The sequence below is a fragment of the Crocodylus siamensis genome, chromosome 12 (assembly GCF_052110815.1).
Source record: "Crocodylus siamensis isolate JL-2025a chromosome 12, ASM5211081v1, whole genome shotgun sequence".
Taxonomy (NCBI): domain Eukaryota; kingdom Metazoa; phylum Chordata; order Crocodylia; family Crocodylidae; genus Crocodylus; species Crocodylus siamensis.
In genome coordinates, this window is record NC_143406.1 from 19,058,589 (window position 1) to 19,075,959 (window position 17,371).

Below are 17,371 nucleotides of genomic sequence, written 5' to 3' on the forward strand. Positions count from 1 at the left end.
CTCCCCCCCCCCATTGCAGGGGGCAGGCAGCAACAACAGCTGTAGCAGCCCAAGGCAGGAAAGGATGTGGCCAGCTTACCCCCAAAAGCTCCGAGAACAAGCCAGCAGCTAGCCATAGCCAGAAGCAGAAAGGGGCCTGGCTATCTTCTCCCCAGAATCTCTTGGGACCAAGCTTGCAGCAACCAGCAGCAGCAACCTGGGACAGGAAGTGGCAGGGCCATCTTCCTCCCATGGGCTCCTCCCCCAGAAGCATACAAGAGTAAGTAGCCCTGACTTGCTCACCAGGGCAGATTTTTATACTGTTGGGGTCAGCACAGGTACTGGCTCCACCTTCTAGCTCCTCCTGGCTGCAGTTCTGGGAGGAGCTGGGCCAGGTCAGTTTGGCCCAAGTGGCACAACTCTCCCCACCCCAAAGTGCATGTTCAGGCACACGTGCCAAGGCACAATGCTCCAGTACAAATTTGTGCTGCTACATGTGCTTGCAACAGCTTGAACAGTATTTGCATGCATAGACACACCTTTTACCTTTCACATGGGTGCTGACTTGCCATCTAAAAGGCCCTCTGATTATAATGTTCAGAGACGGGGAGTATATCTTCACTCATCTGAAATAAACCTGTTGTGTTATATATTTTCTGTAACCTCGTACAGTGTTCACAAGATAAAAGTATTTTATTTTATAAATCAGTGTCAGCTTCTTTCCTATTAAAGAGAATGAAATTAAGTAACTATCAGTACTTACATCTATTATGTTACAGCTCCCAGAAAAATGGCTCAGGGTAGCCTATGACACCTATTTGGGGGAAGGTAAAGGGCTATTAAAAAAGGGAAAATGAAAAATTTTCCCTTTTTCATGTTTTCAAATGTGAACTTTCTGAAGTCAGCAACACTTGTCTTATAGTGTGTTTGTGCTAGGCACTGTGCCTTGTGGGTGCTACCAGAAACAGCGATAAGAGGGCTGCTCCATAAGATTATGCTTATGAGGGTGTAACTTTTGTTGATCAAAATAGGCCAGCAAATCTCACATTGAAAACAGGAACAGAAACAGCATGCAACAAGAATAAAGTCCCCCTCCCAACCCCCCCCCCAAATAAACAATATATAATACTTGAAGCTGAACAGTTAACAAGGCCTACATTTAATGAAAAGTTTCCTTAAAAAACAAAACAGTGATAATAAAAAGCATGAGAATTGTATAAACCACCAAATAAAGCAAGAAACATTAAATGTATCATAAATAATTATGGCTTTAATTAATTCAAAATATTGCAATATTCAAAATACAAAGTGAATTTTGTCCAATACTGTACACATGATGCTGAAATCTCAGTGCATTTCTATAGCATGCATTTCACCTTCATTTAGTTTGTAACTAAACTAAAAAGTAAGCTTTAGAATAGCTCAAATATCTCATTCAGCAGTTTAAATGGTAAGGTTTGTTTCTTTCATCAGTTGAAAGTACAGCACCATCATGTACCTTCATTTGTAAGCACCCTTGCTCTTGTGCTTATCTACATAAGGATAAACAGTCAAGGTATGCACAAAGAACTGCTAACATATGAACATGGCATCTCATTACACCTACATCCATCAGGGAGACAGAATGCAGGGGGAAGTGAGACACAGAAGATAGCAGTGCCTAAAAAGCAAAGGTCCATGTGGCCGACACCATCCACAAATGGAATCATATCTGTTACAGATATCCCTCTCTCACTACAAAATACTTAATAGAAACCAGAACACGAGACCTGCTTGTGTTGCGTTTCCATTTATAATACAGGTCAGAAGTGGGGATTAGATGAGCTTGTTTTCACTGCAACCATTCACTAGCAGCTGTACATAGATCTCATTGCCTTGCCAATTTCGAGACAGTAGGTCATACTTTCTTTGGACGCACAAGGGAAGGAACAGTGGGTGAAGTTTAGCAGTACCTAGTTAGGAAAACCAGACTTCTACTGAGCAAGTCTGAGTTGGGTAAAGGACCAAAAGGCTCTATAAAGCAGGGGAAGGCCAATTTCACTGAACTCTGCAGCCATCCTAATACTTTGTCAAAATATCAAGACAAAAAAAAAAGGAGTCCCAACTCTCCCCAATACACTTTAAAAAAATCTCAAAATGAAGGTTGGATTATGCTGTTTCCTTCTCATTAGGAAAAGGGGGGGGGGAGGGAGGGAAGCTCACTTACATTAGGATAGTATTTACATCTTCTTTGGTGTGAGCTTTAGACAACTCCCCCCTCTACCCTCCTGCCACCCAGACAACTCCTCCCACCCCACAATGCACTTTTACAAATATATTACTTCAGGAAAGCATGCAACTGGCCAACCATGACTGTGGCTACTCCATGTTCATGTGGAATTATTATAGCCTTCCAATTATACAGATTAAAAGACAGAAAAACTTGAGTCCGAAGGGACAATGGAGAGAGAGGTGCACTCCAAGAGGATTTGACTATTTTCTACTTTCTCACTTTCTTCTTGACAGGAACAACTGTAGTACTTCATTATTTGAGAAACTCTTTGGTTCTCAAGAATGTAGGACATGGTTAAATCTACTCCAGTCTGAGAAACTGGATTATACTATATTCCCCAGAGTCTATGGAGAAACCACATAGGACAAGTATTTCCGTTTCACATGGCTCACCGTGTCCATCCTAGTTTTGGAGTCCAACTTTGCTGGATCTGAAGATGTGGTACAATCACCAGACCAGGACTGCACCTCTGCACTTGAGCTAGGTTCTTCTGCTTCTCTGAAAAATCTCTCATACTTGTCCAGATACAGAGGCCTTTCAGGCAACAGATAGTAGTGTGTTGAACTGGCCTTCTTACCATTTTCAATAATGGGAAGAATACAAGGGACCTGGTTGGCAGATCCCTCACTGTTTTGTCTTTGTAGAGCTTTGCTGCTGACATATTTTGGGTCAGGAGCAAAACTCTGTGTGGGGGGCATGACCCCATTGAGGTACAATGGCAGACTTTTAGGGCTTGGTGTGCGGGAATTGCTGCATGGCAAAGGTTCTCTAGGGGGCACTTTTGGAGGCCTGTCTTCATCACTGTATGCACTAGAAGCAACTTCTGCTGACCATCGCCTATAATCTGGTTTGAGAGCCCTTGGAGGGATAGGAACCCTAGGAGGGACCTCTGGTTTATCATCATCAGAATTTGGAGAAGCCCTATTGAAGTAGCTACATATCCTCATTACAGGCTTATTAAGTGATCCAGCTGGCCCTGAATAAGACCTTCGCAAACGCCGATGCAGTTGCTGCAAGGGAGGACACTGGTTGTGTGTACATCCATTTGGATTAACTGCAGAGTTGGCATCTTCTGTTGTAGGATGTGCTGAAGTATCAAAATATGCATAATTGATTTGTCCACATCCCCTAAAGCTCCGCCTGCTTGGAACATTGGATTTAAAGGGAGGAAGCCCATAGTCTTCTAACAACAAATCAGTGTCAGAGGAAGTCAGGAATTCCACCTCTTTATCAACATCTGGAAAGAGGTCCTTCAAAACAGGCAGTGGAGGTAGGGGCCTGGAGCTGCGGTCACTGGAAGGTGCAAAAGGGAATTGTGCAGGCTCACTCTTCACTGGGGTGTTAGGAGGAGTTTTTTCAGAAACGCATCCCATTGCTACTGACAATTTGCTGAAGCCAGGAACCAAGTGATCCTCATGCTTCAAACTCAGCTGCTCACTTTTTGGACTCAGAGGTGGGCTGAATTTTTGAGACTGGACTCCAATGAAGTTTTCAGAAAAGCAGCAGTTATTTGTGACACTTTGGTTTGAAATGTTTCCTGAGACAAAAATAAAAAAGAGAGTTAGTGTTCTTAGAAGTCTACTAGCAAGCTGACATCTGACAATCTATACATGTTGCCTCTTTTCACATTAGGAGGCAATAGGACTCCATGCTGCTTCCATTAACAAAACCACATTACCGTGATCCAAAAAGCACCTACACAAACAAACAATGTGTTTGATGATACGACAAGGGATGGACTATTCATATACAGCTAGCTTTGCCCAACATATCTCACCATTCCCAAGCAAGTTACATATACTAGATCCTCCGAGAGAAGAACTACTAGCACTACCGTGTGATTTACCCAAGAACCTCATTGTATCAATATTCCACTCAGGAGAGACTTTTAAGGAACCTGGACATTAAAGTAAAAAAAAAACAAAAACAAAACCAAGCTGGCTTGAGCTATCCACCAAGGATGCTACACGTCAAATTTGCAAGTACCATTTCTGAAGAGGTCTCTCTCTGCCAATAGGTCATGGTAAACATCCATCATGCTTTTAAATAAGAAATCTGGCATCTGTCATGCATCCAAGTATACGTTGTTTAAAAAATACTTTAAGATTGTAGGGAAAAGGAGTGAGAATTCTGTAAAAACAGGGCAGACTAGTGATATAGCAGTCTTTGCCACCACCTCATTATTTGAGAGATTTTCTCCAAAGCTAAATACAGTTAGTAATTTAAACCCACAGATACAAAAAACTTCATTGCACATACCAGCAGATGGCAGTTGTTGGTCAATGGAAGGATTCAGATTATATGCTACTGCAATAGGGTCCATGCTAAAGAAAGTACTGAAAAAAGGAGGGGGGTGAAATTTAGTAAGTTAGCAGTTAAAAGCACCAATACTGCTATTACACCCGCTCTCTCACAATCTTGGGTTGAGTTTTCCAAACCCAGTGTTTAAGCTCAACTATATTCCTCCCCACCCCCCTTCCTTACTTTTCAAATTCGCTGTGGCCACTCCAGCAGGTTTTCAGATTTTCAAGGCCTTGACCATCATGGAGAAATCCAGTCTTTAAGGGGATTTGCATCTTTTGAGCAGCAACTCCTGCTGTTGACATGGTGCAGTGTTCTGTAATGTTTCCAACCTCTAGAAGTCTACCGTTCTTGCCAGGTACCCTGTAGCTCTCACTCCCTTCTGAAAAGGCAATGTCGTAAGTGCTACAAAATGAACTCCATGGATTTCTCTTATTTTAAATACCACAATGTCAGAACTGTAGTGACTCTTTACTAAGAGGGCCATATAACCCAAACCTGTCATTTTGGAAAGGTCTCCCACTTCAGGTATTTAGCATTCTGGTTCTGCCAACCCAAACAACCCAAAGTAAGTTCTGTAATAGGAGTTTATTCATGGGAAAAACCTCAATCCAGAGATCTTCAATAAACCTAGTGATAAACAGAGATATTGTGCCAGCTAATCCACACACTGAACACAGACTGACAGTTACTTACACAAATCCAGTATGCCAAAATATACAAGAGTTTCCATATACCTTTGTATTAAACAAACCTCACTCTGGTCAGATATAAGGAGTCCTTTTACTGAGAGCTGTAATGTAAAATGCAGCCAAAGCACAATAGCCTCACTTTGAAAGAATGACTCCTTGAGATTACATTTAGACTGAATACATAACACTTATTTAAGCTTATAAAAAAGTTTGATCAGTTAAAAAAAAAAAAAAACAACTTGCTGACAGGATTATATTAAGGTTGAATTCATTGCTTGGTGTCAGCTCGTCAAAATAAAATTCATTTAAAGTAAATCATTTTTTCCCCCCAAAGCAGTCTCAACCTATTGACTTGAAAGACTTGCCAGTTAAGTCATCTTGTTCTACAAAAACTTGTTTTGCATGTGTAAACAAAAAAGTTTAAAGTTAGCCTATTCAGAATGGGAAAGACATTTCAGCAGCCAACTAAAATCTGACTAGAAACCGTAGTTTAAGTGATATGCTGCCTGAGAGAGTTCTACTTGTATAAAAACCTCAAGATATCAAGAAAAGAAAAAAGACCCCAAACAAAAAACAACTCAAATGCTTAATGGAGTAAGACTGAAGAGGGTTAAAGACAAAAGGACAGGACAACATCCATTTATTCATATGGAAACTTGGACAGTCATATGCCCTCAAATCACTTTGAAACCAACTTCTAATATGCTCCAGGGTATATGGCTTATTACTAGGCCTGTGTGCAGTGGCTAGTATTTGTTTTGGATTAGGATTCAGACAATTCAGGGCATGATGATTCAATTTGGTGATTTGAATCACGGTCCCAAATCAATTTGACCAAATCCAATTTGGAGATTTGGCTGCTGCTGAATTGGCCGAATCTCCAAAAACCACAGGCCCCATCCCCTGACCCCTCTCAATGGCTCCCTCCCCACCCCAGTTCCTGGCTCTTTGAAAAGAAGCCTATATTTCACCAGCTCCTGCCAGGCAGGGGGGCAATCCCTGCTGCCCCACACCACATGGGAGGCTCTGCCACAAGCTCCCTGATCCCTGCTCACTGTCCCAGCCCCACCCCACATGGCTGCACCGCCTGGCCCAGCTCCCAGCCCTTTAAAAAAAAGGCCCCAATTCACTGGCTGCTTCCCAGTGGGGGGAGGGGTAGCAGGGATGGCCCCCCAACTGCCCTACGTTGCATGGGGGGGGCTTTGCATGAGCCCCCCAGGAGCCCTTAGGCCACTGCAGCAGCTGGTGAGTGTAGGGTTTTTGTTTTTGTTTTTTTGCTTTTCCTTAAAGGGCCAGGAGCTGGGAAAGGTAGGGCAGCCATGGAAGAGCCAGGGAAGTGGGCAGGGGTCAGGGGCTCATAGCAGAGTTCCCCATGCAATGTGGGGCAGTGGGGATTGCCCTCCCCCACCTGGCAGCACCCAGTGAGTAGGGGCTTTTTTAAAAGGTCTGGGAGCTGAGGCCAGGGGGGCAGCCATGGGAGGGGGCTGGGGGAGCAGGCAGGGGTCCCTCCATGGTCTCTTCCCCACTCCTCCAGCCTCTCCTCCCCCACCCCTTACTTACCAGCTTGGAGCCTGGATCCAGCTTCCTGCTGCAGTAGGCAGGGACTGCCTGAATCACTGATGCTCTCTGAATCAATTTGGAGAGCTTCAATTTAATTCCAACCTTTTAACTGGTCCCCCATTTGATTTGGAGATTTGGCCACCAAATCAAAATCAGCACTTAAAGCTTTGTACAGCTCTACCAACTACTATCAACAGAAAGAATAGCAGTCTGCTTTATTAAAGAAGGGAGAGACATTCACTGGACACATACACACAGGAAAAAGGCGAGCTGGACTAAGATTTGTGCCAAGATCTGCTTCCATACACTAAAGATGCACAGAACTCAAAAGGATTCCGTTTCCCTTTCTCCACCACTTCAGTATTTTAAGTTATAGAAAGCACTTTCAAGAGAAACTGCTCAGAGCCATGTCCTTTGCCTCCTGTCCTCAATTATGGGAATCCCTAGACTACAGTTGAGTACAGACCTGTGTTGCAGACAAGACTGGGAACCAAGTCCCGATTTTTACCTTACAGTTGAACACCAACTTTTCCTGTTGCCTGGGGAGAAGTCACTTGGCTCCAGTTTCCTGAACTAGGACATGTACGTTAATTTCCTGGCAGAGGTGTTTAGTGCCTGAGACTTTGAGACTGCATACATCCTTTAGGAAAGCTAACAGCATAAGAAAGTATTGAGTTTTAAATCACGAATATTTATGCTCATTCTTCTTTAACTCTGAGTCCCAGTCATTTAAATAATGAGTCAGAAGAATTCAAGGTAACAATTAGTTTTGCTGAAAATGTGTAAGACTCACATCAAACCATTTTTCCTAACAGATCTTGTAAGAACATCTTTAATTCTATTTCAGCTATCATATCACAATATAGATTACATACCCTTCTTATACCTAAACTTCTTAAACCGTAAAACAGCACAAGTCAGCATTTTAAATGAATCTTTTACTCAATTAATCCCTGAAAAATTCAGTTAAGACTTCCACTGACAACAAGCTCTACAGAAATTCTATATAAAAAAAAAAAGCAATTTCTTAAACTATTTCATTACTTCCAGGTAGCTAAGGGTGAACCGATACAGATTTTTGGGGCTGCTACTGATAGCTGATTTTTAAAGGAGGCATATCAGTCAATACCAATCCAATTTCGGATACCAGCACAGCAGCTTGGAAAGCTGCATGCAGCTAGCAAGTCTGTGGTGGTGGAAGGGAGGAAGATGCAAGGGACATGGGGACAGATGGGGGTGATGAGTGGGACAGAGCTGCAGCTCATCCAGGAGGTTCATGGGGATGCGGGGGGGGGGGGGGGGCGGCTCCTGCCACTCATCCAGGAGCCACTTATTTGGCACTTGCCCACTCATTTGACGACTCCTACTGCTTGTCTGTGACAGCATGGGAGGGGGGTACCCCCAGATCTGTGCAGGGTGAGATGGAGCAGGCTGGGAAGAACCCTGGCACAGCACCAGCCCGCTCCATGCAGATCCAGGGGCACCCCCCCACCCATGCCATCCTGGATGAGCAATGGGAGCACCGGCAGGAGCCACGGGATGAGTGGAAGAGTACCAGATGAGTGGCTCCTGGATGAGGTGGTGCACAGCAGCAGAATCCACCCCCTGGACAAGCCGTGACTGTCCCATACTTCCCGCCGCCAACCCCCTGCCCCGGCTAGGCAGCGCTTGCCCCAGTCCCTGCTCTGCTCCCTTACCACACAGGCCTTGATCTGTCCCCCTCCCCACAGACTTACCAGCTGCACACAGCTCTCTAAGCTGCATTCCCTCACTGCCTACATGCCATACTGTGGCTATGTGTATGCACAGGCCATTTATCAGCCAAATTATCAGCCATATCAGGCCGATTTCCAATGCAGACAATTTTCTTTATATCAGTGCTAATCCAATAATCAGACTGATGCATCAGTGTACTTCTACCAGTAGCCCATAAGAAGAAAATGGGGCAGACTATCCACAACTTCAGTGCCCTTTCATTCTTTCAGATATACAAGACAAAAGCAGAGGTCTCTGAGCTCTTTTAAGCACCACTATAGAAGAGAGACACTAATCTGGAAACATTTCAGCATAACCATTTAAACATCCAAGAAGAAAGCACACTATTCATCAGTTTACACCAGATAGTTCAGACTACTTGGCTAAATACAAGTGGTAAAAAAACAAAACAAAAAAACCCCAACCCCAAGGTAGAATCAATTTAATCTAGGCAGTTTCTTCTAAGCTGCATAGGTTGAATCAATAGACTACTGAACTGACTTCAGTTTTCAATTGGGAAAGGCAGCCTGCACCGACCCAAGCCAGTAGGCAGGGGCTGCTAGAGCACATCTCCAAGCCTGCTGGCCATTGCCAGCCCAGGCAAGTGTCCCCAACCCCCTGCTGCCCCCCAATGGGGGGGTTAAGAAGCCCCTTGTCTAGGTACTGGCCCACCTGGGGGGAGCCTCCCCCTCAGGAGGTTTCCTCCAGCCTGGGTTCCCTAGCCCAGGTAGCCCTGGGGAGCCTCCCTCCCCATTTCCAGCTGCTGATTGCTTCAGCCAATGCCACAGCAGGGAAGGGAAGTCCTCAGGGCCGGGTGCCTGCCTCTGCAGCCCCATGCAGGGGCTTCCCCACACCCAGACCCAGGCAGCCTCAGGGAGCTGAGGGGAATTCTTCCCCTCCATAACCTCAGAGGTGCTTGCCTCAGCCCCCCAACTCTCAGGGAGTGGAAGAAAGTTCTTCTAATCAATCCCCTGTACTAGTTTTGCCTCAGACTTGCACCAACAGAGGCAAAGCTGGCTAAAGAGCAGAATCTCTTTCCACTTCCTGAGGCTACCCGAGACTCACAGGGGCTAACGCAAGCAGCTCTGGGGTTCAGCAGAAAAATTCACTTAGCTCCCTGGGGCTGAGGGGGCCCAGGGCTGTGGTGGGGGGAAGTCCCCCCCCCAGGGGCTCCCCAGTGTTCCCATGCTGGGTTGCATGGGTAGGCACCCTGCCAGGACTGGCAGCTGCTGTAGCAAAATCAGCAGGTGGGAAGGGGGGAAATGGGGAGGGGGGCTCCCCCGGGTCAAAAAGCCCCTACTACAGGGGCTTCTCTCCCCCAAGTGCTGTGTAGACACTGGCTAGGAGGGTCTGTTCCTCTGCCCCCATCTCTGTGGGCTGACAGATGCATGCAGGAAGCAGGCCAAGGAGCAGAGGGGCGAGACCATCTCTGATCCACTGGAGCAGACAGCATAGGCCAGGGCTGCAAAGCATCTTGAGATGCTGGGGGGACTGTGAGATCGCTTGAACCAGGAAGGGATCCGAGACAGAATTTTCATAATCCGGTTTGACCCAAATTAGTTCAGTCTGATACCACATCCAACCATGTTTATCTTAAACCAGTGTTGGCCATTTTAAAAGCACTTTGTGTGCAATGAACCTCTGTTGTCACAGGTTTAAAGCAGTTTCCAATCTCTTAAACTGGTTTATGTGCAACTTCTGTCCCTAGCCCTCCTGTTACCTGAAGCTATATTACAATTTTAAAATTTGCCCTTGCTGCCTAGAGGGGACAAGCAAGTGCTCAATTTACACAAGCAGCAAGCATTAGAAAATGGCTTTTAATTGTCACAGATTGGTACAAAGGCATAGACACTGTTCCATTCACCCCAGGCCCTCTCCTCACTGTGCATATGAACTGGTGCAAGACTGAAGGGCCATATCTGTTCCAAATACAAGACAAAAGGGGAGTCAGGAAGGGATTGGCATTTAAGTAAGTTAGAAGAGCTTGTGCAGCGCAGAGTGCCTGCTTTGATTACGTGCTGAACCCCACGTACAGTCCTAGAGGCCAATTTTCATCTGCCCTATGCCCGGACCACTCTTAACAATCAGTGTGCCCACCTTCAAGTTGCCACACAAGTCCCAGCATTTAGAGCCACTTGTACCATTATCACCTGCTCCACAAACCCTTGGGTATCTCTAGACCAGTTCAAGATGCACTTAATAATAACAGACTCTAGAAAGAAAAGAACAGTCAAGGAAGAGGAATTATCTAGCAGGCTTCCAAATTTATTTTATTGTATTATGTATTTATTTTAAGGAGACAAAAAACATTTGTGTTCATAAAGCCTGCTCATTTCTAACAATTGTCCCTTTGTAGAGTCATAGCAGGTGACCTGCCTCTCAGTTTCAGTGGAGAATTGTGAATGGGCTGTGTTATGAAACCATCCCCACTCCCTACATGCTTGAAGAGGGAGTAGGAGGAGAAGCACAGAGGGCAATACAACTGCATGTTTTCCTTTACTGAAATGCCAAGAGTTCACAGTTTTTGCTGCTATTTTAGATTACATGCAGAAAGCCATTCAGTCTAGGAAGCTGGAATCCTGCAATGAGCAAACTCTGAGGGAGCATAACACAGAAATACAAACTCTTCATTTTTGACTGTCTAGTCTTACTAAAGCCAACTTAAGGAATGGGTGTGGAGGGGAGACAAGATTTTCAGAATTCACTTTGCTAATTTGTAACCCAAGTTTCATAGCAACTAGGTCTCACCCACTTTTCTAGGTTTAGAAAAAACACTAGAATGCCGTTAAGTTCCAACTACTTAAGTTACTTGAATATTCTGTTACAGTTGATAAGCTTCTTTTAACAAAGAGAAAGTGGACCAAAAAAAAAAAAAAATCCTACAATGAACTTATTTTTGTTTCCTACTCATTTGCACAATTTAGTTACTCACAGTAGACTCCCAAACCACATTGCTGCCTGACCTAGTTATGCATGAATTAAGGTGACTGGAAAGACAGAAGCCTCTGAGCACTTCCTAACGATGTTACAATTCAGCTTCTTGTTCAGTTGCTGAAATTAAAGTGACTGAAGCTTAGTTTTGTCCCAACTCAGACATCTAAACCACAGCAATGTGAATGAGTGGGCTTGTCAGAACTTCTGAATTAGCTCCTGTTCTTCAGTAGGATGGCATTGATTGGAAAAGAATCAAGTTTAGGAGCATGCTTGCTTGGTTATAAAGCTAGAATAATTGTGAATTGGTACTTGTTGTAACAGTGCAAAACAGCTTTTTTCCTATGACCAGCAGATTCACATTTGAATCATTAGGCAGCAATGATACGATGGATCTGTTTCAACTAACAACAGCCAACTGGTTGCTGGAATAATTATTTGCTTTTCATGTGACCCTGACATTCAAATGTGAATGACTTTCTTATTTTTCCAACTCAGACTATATTGTTGTGATCATGTAGAAAGTCTTACCAGCTTTCTCCTCCCCTCCTCGGAATCTACAGAACTTTTAATAGAATATATACACAACTGTCATTCGCATAAACCTCAAATGTTTGGGTAGGCACAGCAGAACAAATCATACCCTCAATATTTGCCACAGGATAGCAATTTGCTGTGAACTGCCTGCAGTCACCTGGATAAGGATTATAACACAAGCACTTTGTGAGGAGATAATTGTTCTAATTCTTTCATGTGCTACAGAATATAACCAAGTGACTAAACTACCTGCACATTCTTAGAAGGGAAAAAAAAAAAAAATGTCCACCTTAAAGCAGAAACCTCATCTTGGTCACCTTGCCAGTTGTTATCAGTGATGCTATTCACAGGAAGGGCACATGTTTGCCATGTAAAGTCACCCAGGTTTCCCTAGATGTTCCTTATTTGACAACATGATGCAGTTTCCTCCTATAATAGCCTTTTAAAAAAAGGCTATTTATTTTTACATGGACTGAAAACCAAACAACTCTGTTGCTTTTAATATTTAGCAGTTTCAGATCCTCACTAGGATGAAAATCCTTGTTAGCATTTAGCTTTCTAAAGCATGTTAATGTACTTCCTGGAACTCATGCAGCCCTGTAATTAGCCTTGGAAAGTCTAGTTTTTCTAGAAGTCATTACATAATTTTATGAGATGCTTTGGCTTTTGTTACCAGCTAGGTGCCAGGTAACTGGTAAAAAGCACCATTGGTTTAAATATATATTTTTAAATACAGTGCACCTTACTTGCTTAATACTATGTGCTTCTTGGTCAGCATTTTAAAAAGAGCAAGATAGCTCCAGGTCTTAAGTTACAAGTTAAATTAGGCATGTAATCACAGGTGATCAAAGATGAGGTAGTCTAGCTTTTCACTACGGTTTTTCTTCTTCCAATTGTGCTCATAGTATACTGCAAGATTATCATATCAGTGAAGCACAGGAGATAAGCCTTGGAGAAAAACACCCACTGCCACCCCACCCCTCCCCAAAATGTCACTTGCTCTGACCAGACCAGACTCTGATGCTATCAGCTATAAAAAGTGTTAGGGAAGAGCTATGCTTCAGGGACAGGTGAAAAGCGTAGCTCACTGCACATGGAGAGAAGGACTGCTCAAAGCACAAGAGCAGTAAATAGCATGACAAACCTGAATGAATATCTAGGTAAGCAGAAATTTAAGCAGCTGAGATTTGCAGAACCTTGAGAAGAAGGGCCAAAAGCTAAGCATGAGGAAAACCCCAATGACCTAGAATAGGCAAAACAGAATAGCATGGTGGGAGATCAAGCAGAGTGAGTAAGGACACCTTGCCACTCCACATACAGAGGATCCAAGCATGATAAAAACTAGGCAGCCATTATGGCACCATATGTAGTATGACAGCAAGGGGGAGGAGGGAAAGGGTGCAAAAAACCAAAAAACAAACACTCTGCAAATTGAAGGGTGAAGACCAATCAAGCAATTAAATAGCAAGATAATTGTTCTGCCCCACTCAAGGCCTGGAACATTATACTGAAGATACTGTTGTGGATGTAACCAGCATCTCTATTTTACAGCTTTTATCCAAGCACCACCAAGTAGCTGCACTAAATATAGGCTGCATGTTACTGTACTAGAACATTCAGAGTTTAGAACTTTCCACTTCTACACCGTCTCCTGTAATGGGAAGGATGGGAAATTATGAGCTCCAGCCCAAGTAACGAAAGCCCACTGGAGTATCCGAATGTTAAACAGTAGCTAGTAAGAAGAAGCTGGGCCTAGATTGTTCTTCCTTCACAATGCACAAGTAAGATCTCCACCGGTTCTTAAAGCTATATTGCTCATTTACCACACAAGAAGAATAGAGATGGTCTTTTCTGTGGTAATGTGGACGAGGAATAATTACATCACACAGTACAATAGCCTTCAACAGTTGGGGGGAGTGAGGAGATTAGGGAGAAAGTTTTGTTTATTTCACCTGTTACAGCCACAGCTTTTAACTTCCAGCTCCAGTCAGCCTTCAGAACAATAGCCATCTTCAAAAGGAATCACACCACAACACCCCCCCCCCCCAAATTATGGAGGGCCATCCTACAGACACCCAGTCAAGCCTTGCTCTCCTGCCTTTGTATGCCCAGAAATTCTTGCGATAGAAGTCAGGAAGATCGAAAAGTATCAGTTGGGAAGGCTGGACTCAAAAGGTAAAGACATGCAGAAACAGATACTACCATCCTGCAGCCTCTGCCCGCTATGTTAAAAGCCCCAACAGGAACAAAACTGCTGGTCACACTTGGCTTATTCCGCCCAGGCTCTGCCCAGGCGGGCAGGGAACAGTGGGGCCGATGCCCGCGAAAGCTGAGGAGCGACACAGCCGGGACCAGCCATCTCGAGGGCCGCCCTGCCCCCGGCCAAGCAAGCAGGGATCCTGCCGGGCCCTGGAACTAGGGCACGCGTCGAGCCGCTGTCCGGGCCGACACCGAATCAGTCACGAAGCTGCGCCGCCCGCGCGTCCTAGGACCGACAGCTCCAGGCAGCCGTGCGGGCAGGGCCACGGCGAGCTGCCCCGAAATCAAGCCTTACAGCCGGCGCCAGCCCCTGCGGAGGGCCAGGGAGGGCGGAGGCGCTCTGGACAGAGGCCGCAGGAAGAAGCGCGGCCGCCGCCGGCCAGGATCCGCTGCTCAAGGAAGCGGGACCGCGCCGGGGGCAGCATGAGGGCCCCGGCTCTCGCGCACCGGGCCTGGTCACACATGCTGGGCTCTGCGCTGTCCCTTGCCCAGGCCGGGGGGCTCTCCCGGGGCTGCGGGTGCCGGAGCGGAGTCGAGTGCTGCCCAGCCCCGCTGCCATGGCGACCACCAGGCGGGTGCAGCGCCGGCACCCAGCAGCTAACACTCACCGGCACTATGGCGCCGCCGCTCCGCATGACCCTGCCCGGCTCTGGGCGCTCCGCGCATGCGCTGTAAACCTGAACGCTGAACGCCGCACGCCCGGTTCTACTTCGCGACACCCGGTTGCAGCTGCACTTATGTAGGCGGAGGGGGCCGGGCAGGGAGGCCCGCCTCTCGGCCTGCGCACCGCAGAGAAAGTCGTCACGGGGCAACGCCCGGTCCACTCTACCTAGTCGTCGCGTGACAGCCCACGGACGGCCGAGGCAGCACGTAGGGCACTAGTGGGCGAGGCAGCAGGCTCCCAGCCGGTCCGGTGATGCCTGCCTGAGGGTGGTGCCTGCCGGAGTCTGCAAGGCAGGCGCTTTCTCTCCTGCAGGTGCGCACAAGGCGTACGTAGCACAGAGCAGCGCCTCAGGGCCTCGCTCCACGCAGCTAACAGCGCAGTTCCGGGCGCTGCCTGCCATTACTGCAAGAAAGCCGGGTAAGGGGTAGTGGGACAGTTTCGAAGTCACGGAGCATCCCGAAAGAGCCTCCTCCGCTCCGCCAGCAGGTGGAGAACTAGTGTCTTTCCACGCGGGCACGCCCTAAGGTGAGGAGGAAAAAGAGAGAAAGGAAGGCGAGCAGACTTAACGAAAGGCTTGGAGCCTCCGAGAAGGTCAGGTCCTCATGGGAAGATTTAGGTCTAGGCATCAAGGTACAGTCTTTGCAGAGACCTTCATTTTAAATAGCTAAAATAGATACAGTAGCACATGAGCATAACCAGGAAAATGGACAAGAGCCACAAGAACCGAAGTAGAGCAGTGTTTCTCAAACTTTAAAGTAGCAAGTACCCCTAACTTCTGAAAATTTTAAGAAGTGTCCCAACACACAATTTTCCAGGGGATTTTATATTTACAGACTAATGTATGCTATATGTTGGAAGAAGGGCTGTGTATATAAGGCCAGGATATGACAGACATCTGATCTGGTGTGGGTAGGATTACTATCTTTTATATCAGAGGTGCACAACTCAAGTAAGTACCTGGGCTAAAGGTGATGCTGGCCAATCCTAGGAGGGCTGAATCAGCCAAATTATTACTGGGGAATTTAAAGCGCTGCATAGCATTTTTTTTTTGCCATCGTTTTGAAAGGAAAAGAGGGCAAGAGAGTGTTGGGGTCCACGTACCCCCGTGCCTGTGTCTCCCGTACCCCCAGGGGTACATATACCACAGGTTGAGAAACTGAAGTAGAGGATCTCTAACATAAACATTCCCTCCTCTCTCTTTTTTCCTTCTTTGAGAAATTGGCCAATTTTTGAAGGGGAAACAGTGCGTTCTTTTTTCCAGCAGGTGTTTGTTTATTGAAGAGCCAGAATCTAGTTCATTGCTTGTTTGACTTTCATAAAGCCAGGTAAAGTAGCTGGCCAAGCAGGCTGGCTCAAGAAGGCCTGTGTGGTAAGGGAATGTTCCATGCAGCCCAGGGAACAGCAGCCTCCTTGCTCCATTTGGAAGACCCTTTACAGTTGCACCTATTTGGGGTGCCCTCACATTCCCTGGCTGCCTGTTGACACTAATGTAGACAGTGAGAGAGACTTGCTCTATCTTCTAGCAGGCTACATGCTAATCGGTGGTATGTTGGGAGAGGCAGGGATTTTTAAGAAAACACATGAGCTGAGCTGGTTTTGTGGAATGCAGTTGTAGTCAGCTTATACCCTGAGATCTCTTCCCGAGAGAAATGTTACCACAGCCTTTTCTGAATGTAAAAATTGAAAAGATTAAAGTTTCTAAAATTATGTTATGTTATGTTGAGCAATAATGCTTTTGCAGCTCCCCTAATCCACCAGGATTAGTCAGACACAAATTTAGGACACAATTTTCTCCAGACGCTATTCAAATTTGATTGTTTGACTTCATTCCATACCTCACCAGTGTTCTTAACTGCATGGTAAATGTTGAAGCCCTTCCAGAAGTCCTTCAGAGTTGGTCCACCTTCCTTCTCAATTGTCCTGATGGCCTGGGCAAATGTGTTCCTAAAATAGGCCTTGAAGGATGCAATTACCCCCTGCTCCAGGGGTTGCAACAATAAGGTGGTGTTGGGGGGCAGAAACGTGACTTTGATCTCAGGATGCATGTCACCAAAGATGGTTGGATGACCAGGAGCATTGTCTAGGATTAACAATGTTTTAAGTGCAAGATTATTTTTGCTGCAGTAATTCCTAACACTTAGCACAAAATGATGATTAAACCGATCCTCAAAATGTTCTTGTTGACCCACACCTTAAGTCTGGATTTCAACATTAAAAATTTGCTGAGCACCCACCCTCTTCAATGATTTCAGCCAATGTCTCAGGAAAAGCATGAGCTGCTTCTTCATCAGCAGTAGCAGCTTCACCTGAGACCTTGATGTTATGCAAATTGGCTCTGGCTTTAAAATGCATAAACCACCCCCTACCTGCAGTAAAAGGCTCAGCATTAGAACTCTCCTCCTGTTATTGCTTCAGATCATC

At 45.7% G+C, this 17,371-nt stretch overlaps 1 protein-coding gene across 4 annotated transcripts; it reads right to left on the reverse strand.

The window, feature by feature from the left end:
- Window positions 1–1,229: 1,229 nt before the first annotated feature.
- On the reverse strand, window positions 1,230–15,043 carry ERRFI1 (ERBB receptor feedback inhibitor 1). Of its 4 annotated transcripts, none has more exons than XM_090024719.1 (4): window positions 14,895–15,043; window positions 4,736–4,934; window positions 4,511–4,587; window positions 1,230–3,788 (listed from the first exon to the last, which is right to left on the reverse strand). In XM_090024719.1, exons 1-4 carry the CDS (start codon window positions 14,950–14,952, stop codon window positions 2,596–2,598), a joined length of 1,527 nt encoding a protein of 508 aa, XP_089880845.1. In that variant the 5' UTR covers window positions 14,953–15,043; the 3' UTR covers window positions 1,230–2,595. The 4 variants fall into 4 exon arrangements, with proteins under 4 accessions (XP_089880845.1, XP_089880847.1, XP_089880846.1 ...); XM_090024721.1 differs by lacking the exon at window positions 14,895–15,043 and adding an exon at window positions 14,230–14,888; XM_090024720.1 differs by lacking the exon at window positions 14,895–15,043 and adding an exon at window positions 13,980–14,888.
- Window positions 15,044–17,371: the final 2,328 nt, after the last annotated feature.

What these genes read in the sequence shown, in the direction of transcription:
- ERRFI1 (XM_090024719.1), bottom strand. Translation starts at nt 14,952, where the DNA reads ATGCGCGGAGCGCCCAGAGCCGGGCAGGGTCATGCGGAGCGGCGGCGC. An exon ending in GCGGCGGCGCCATAGTGCCG is followed by an intron (nt 4,935 to 14,894) that starts GTGAGTGTTAGC and finishes TTGCCTTTTCAG; the next exon opens with AAGGGAGTGAGAGCTACAGG. An exon ending in GGCCACAGCGAATTTGAAAA is followed by an intron (nt 4,588 to 4,735) that starts GTAAGGAAGGGG and finishes TCCTTTTTTCAG; the next exon opens with TACTTTCTTTAGCATGGACC.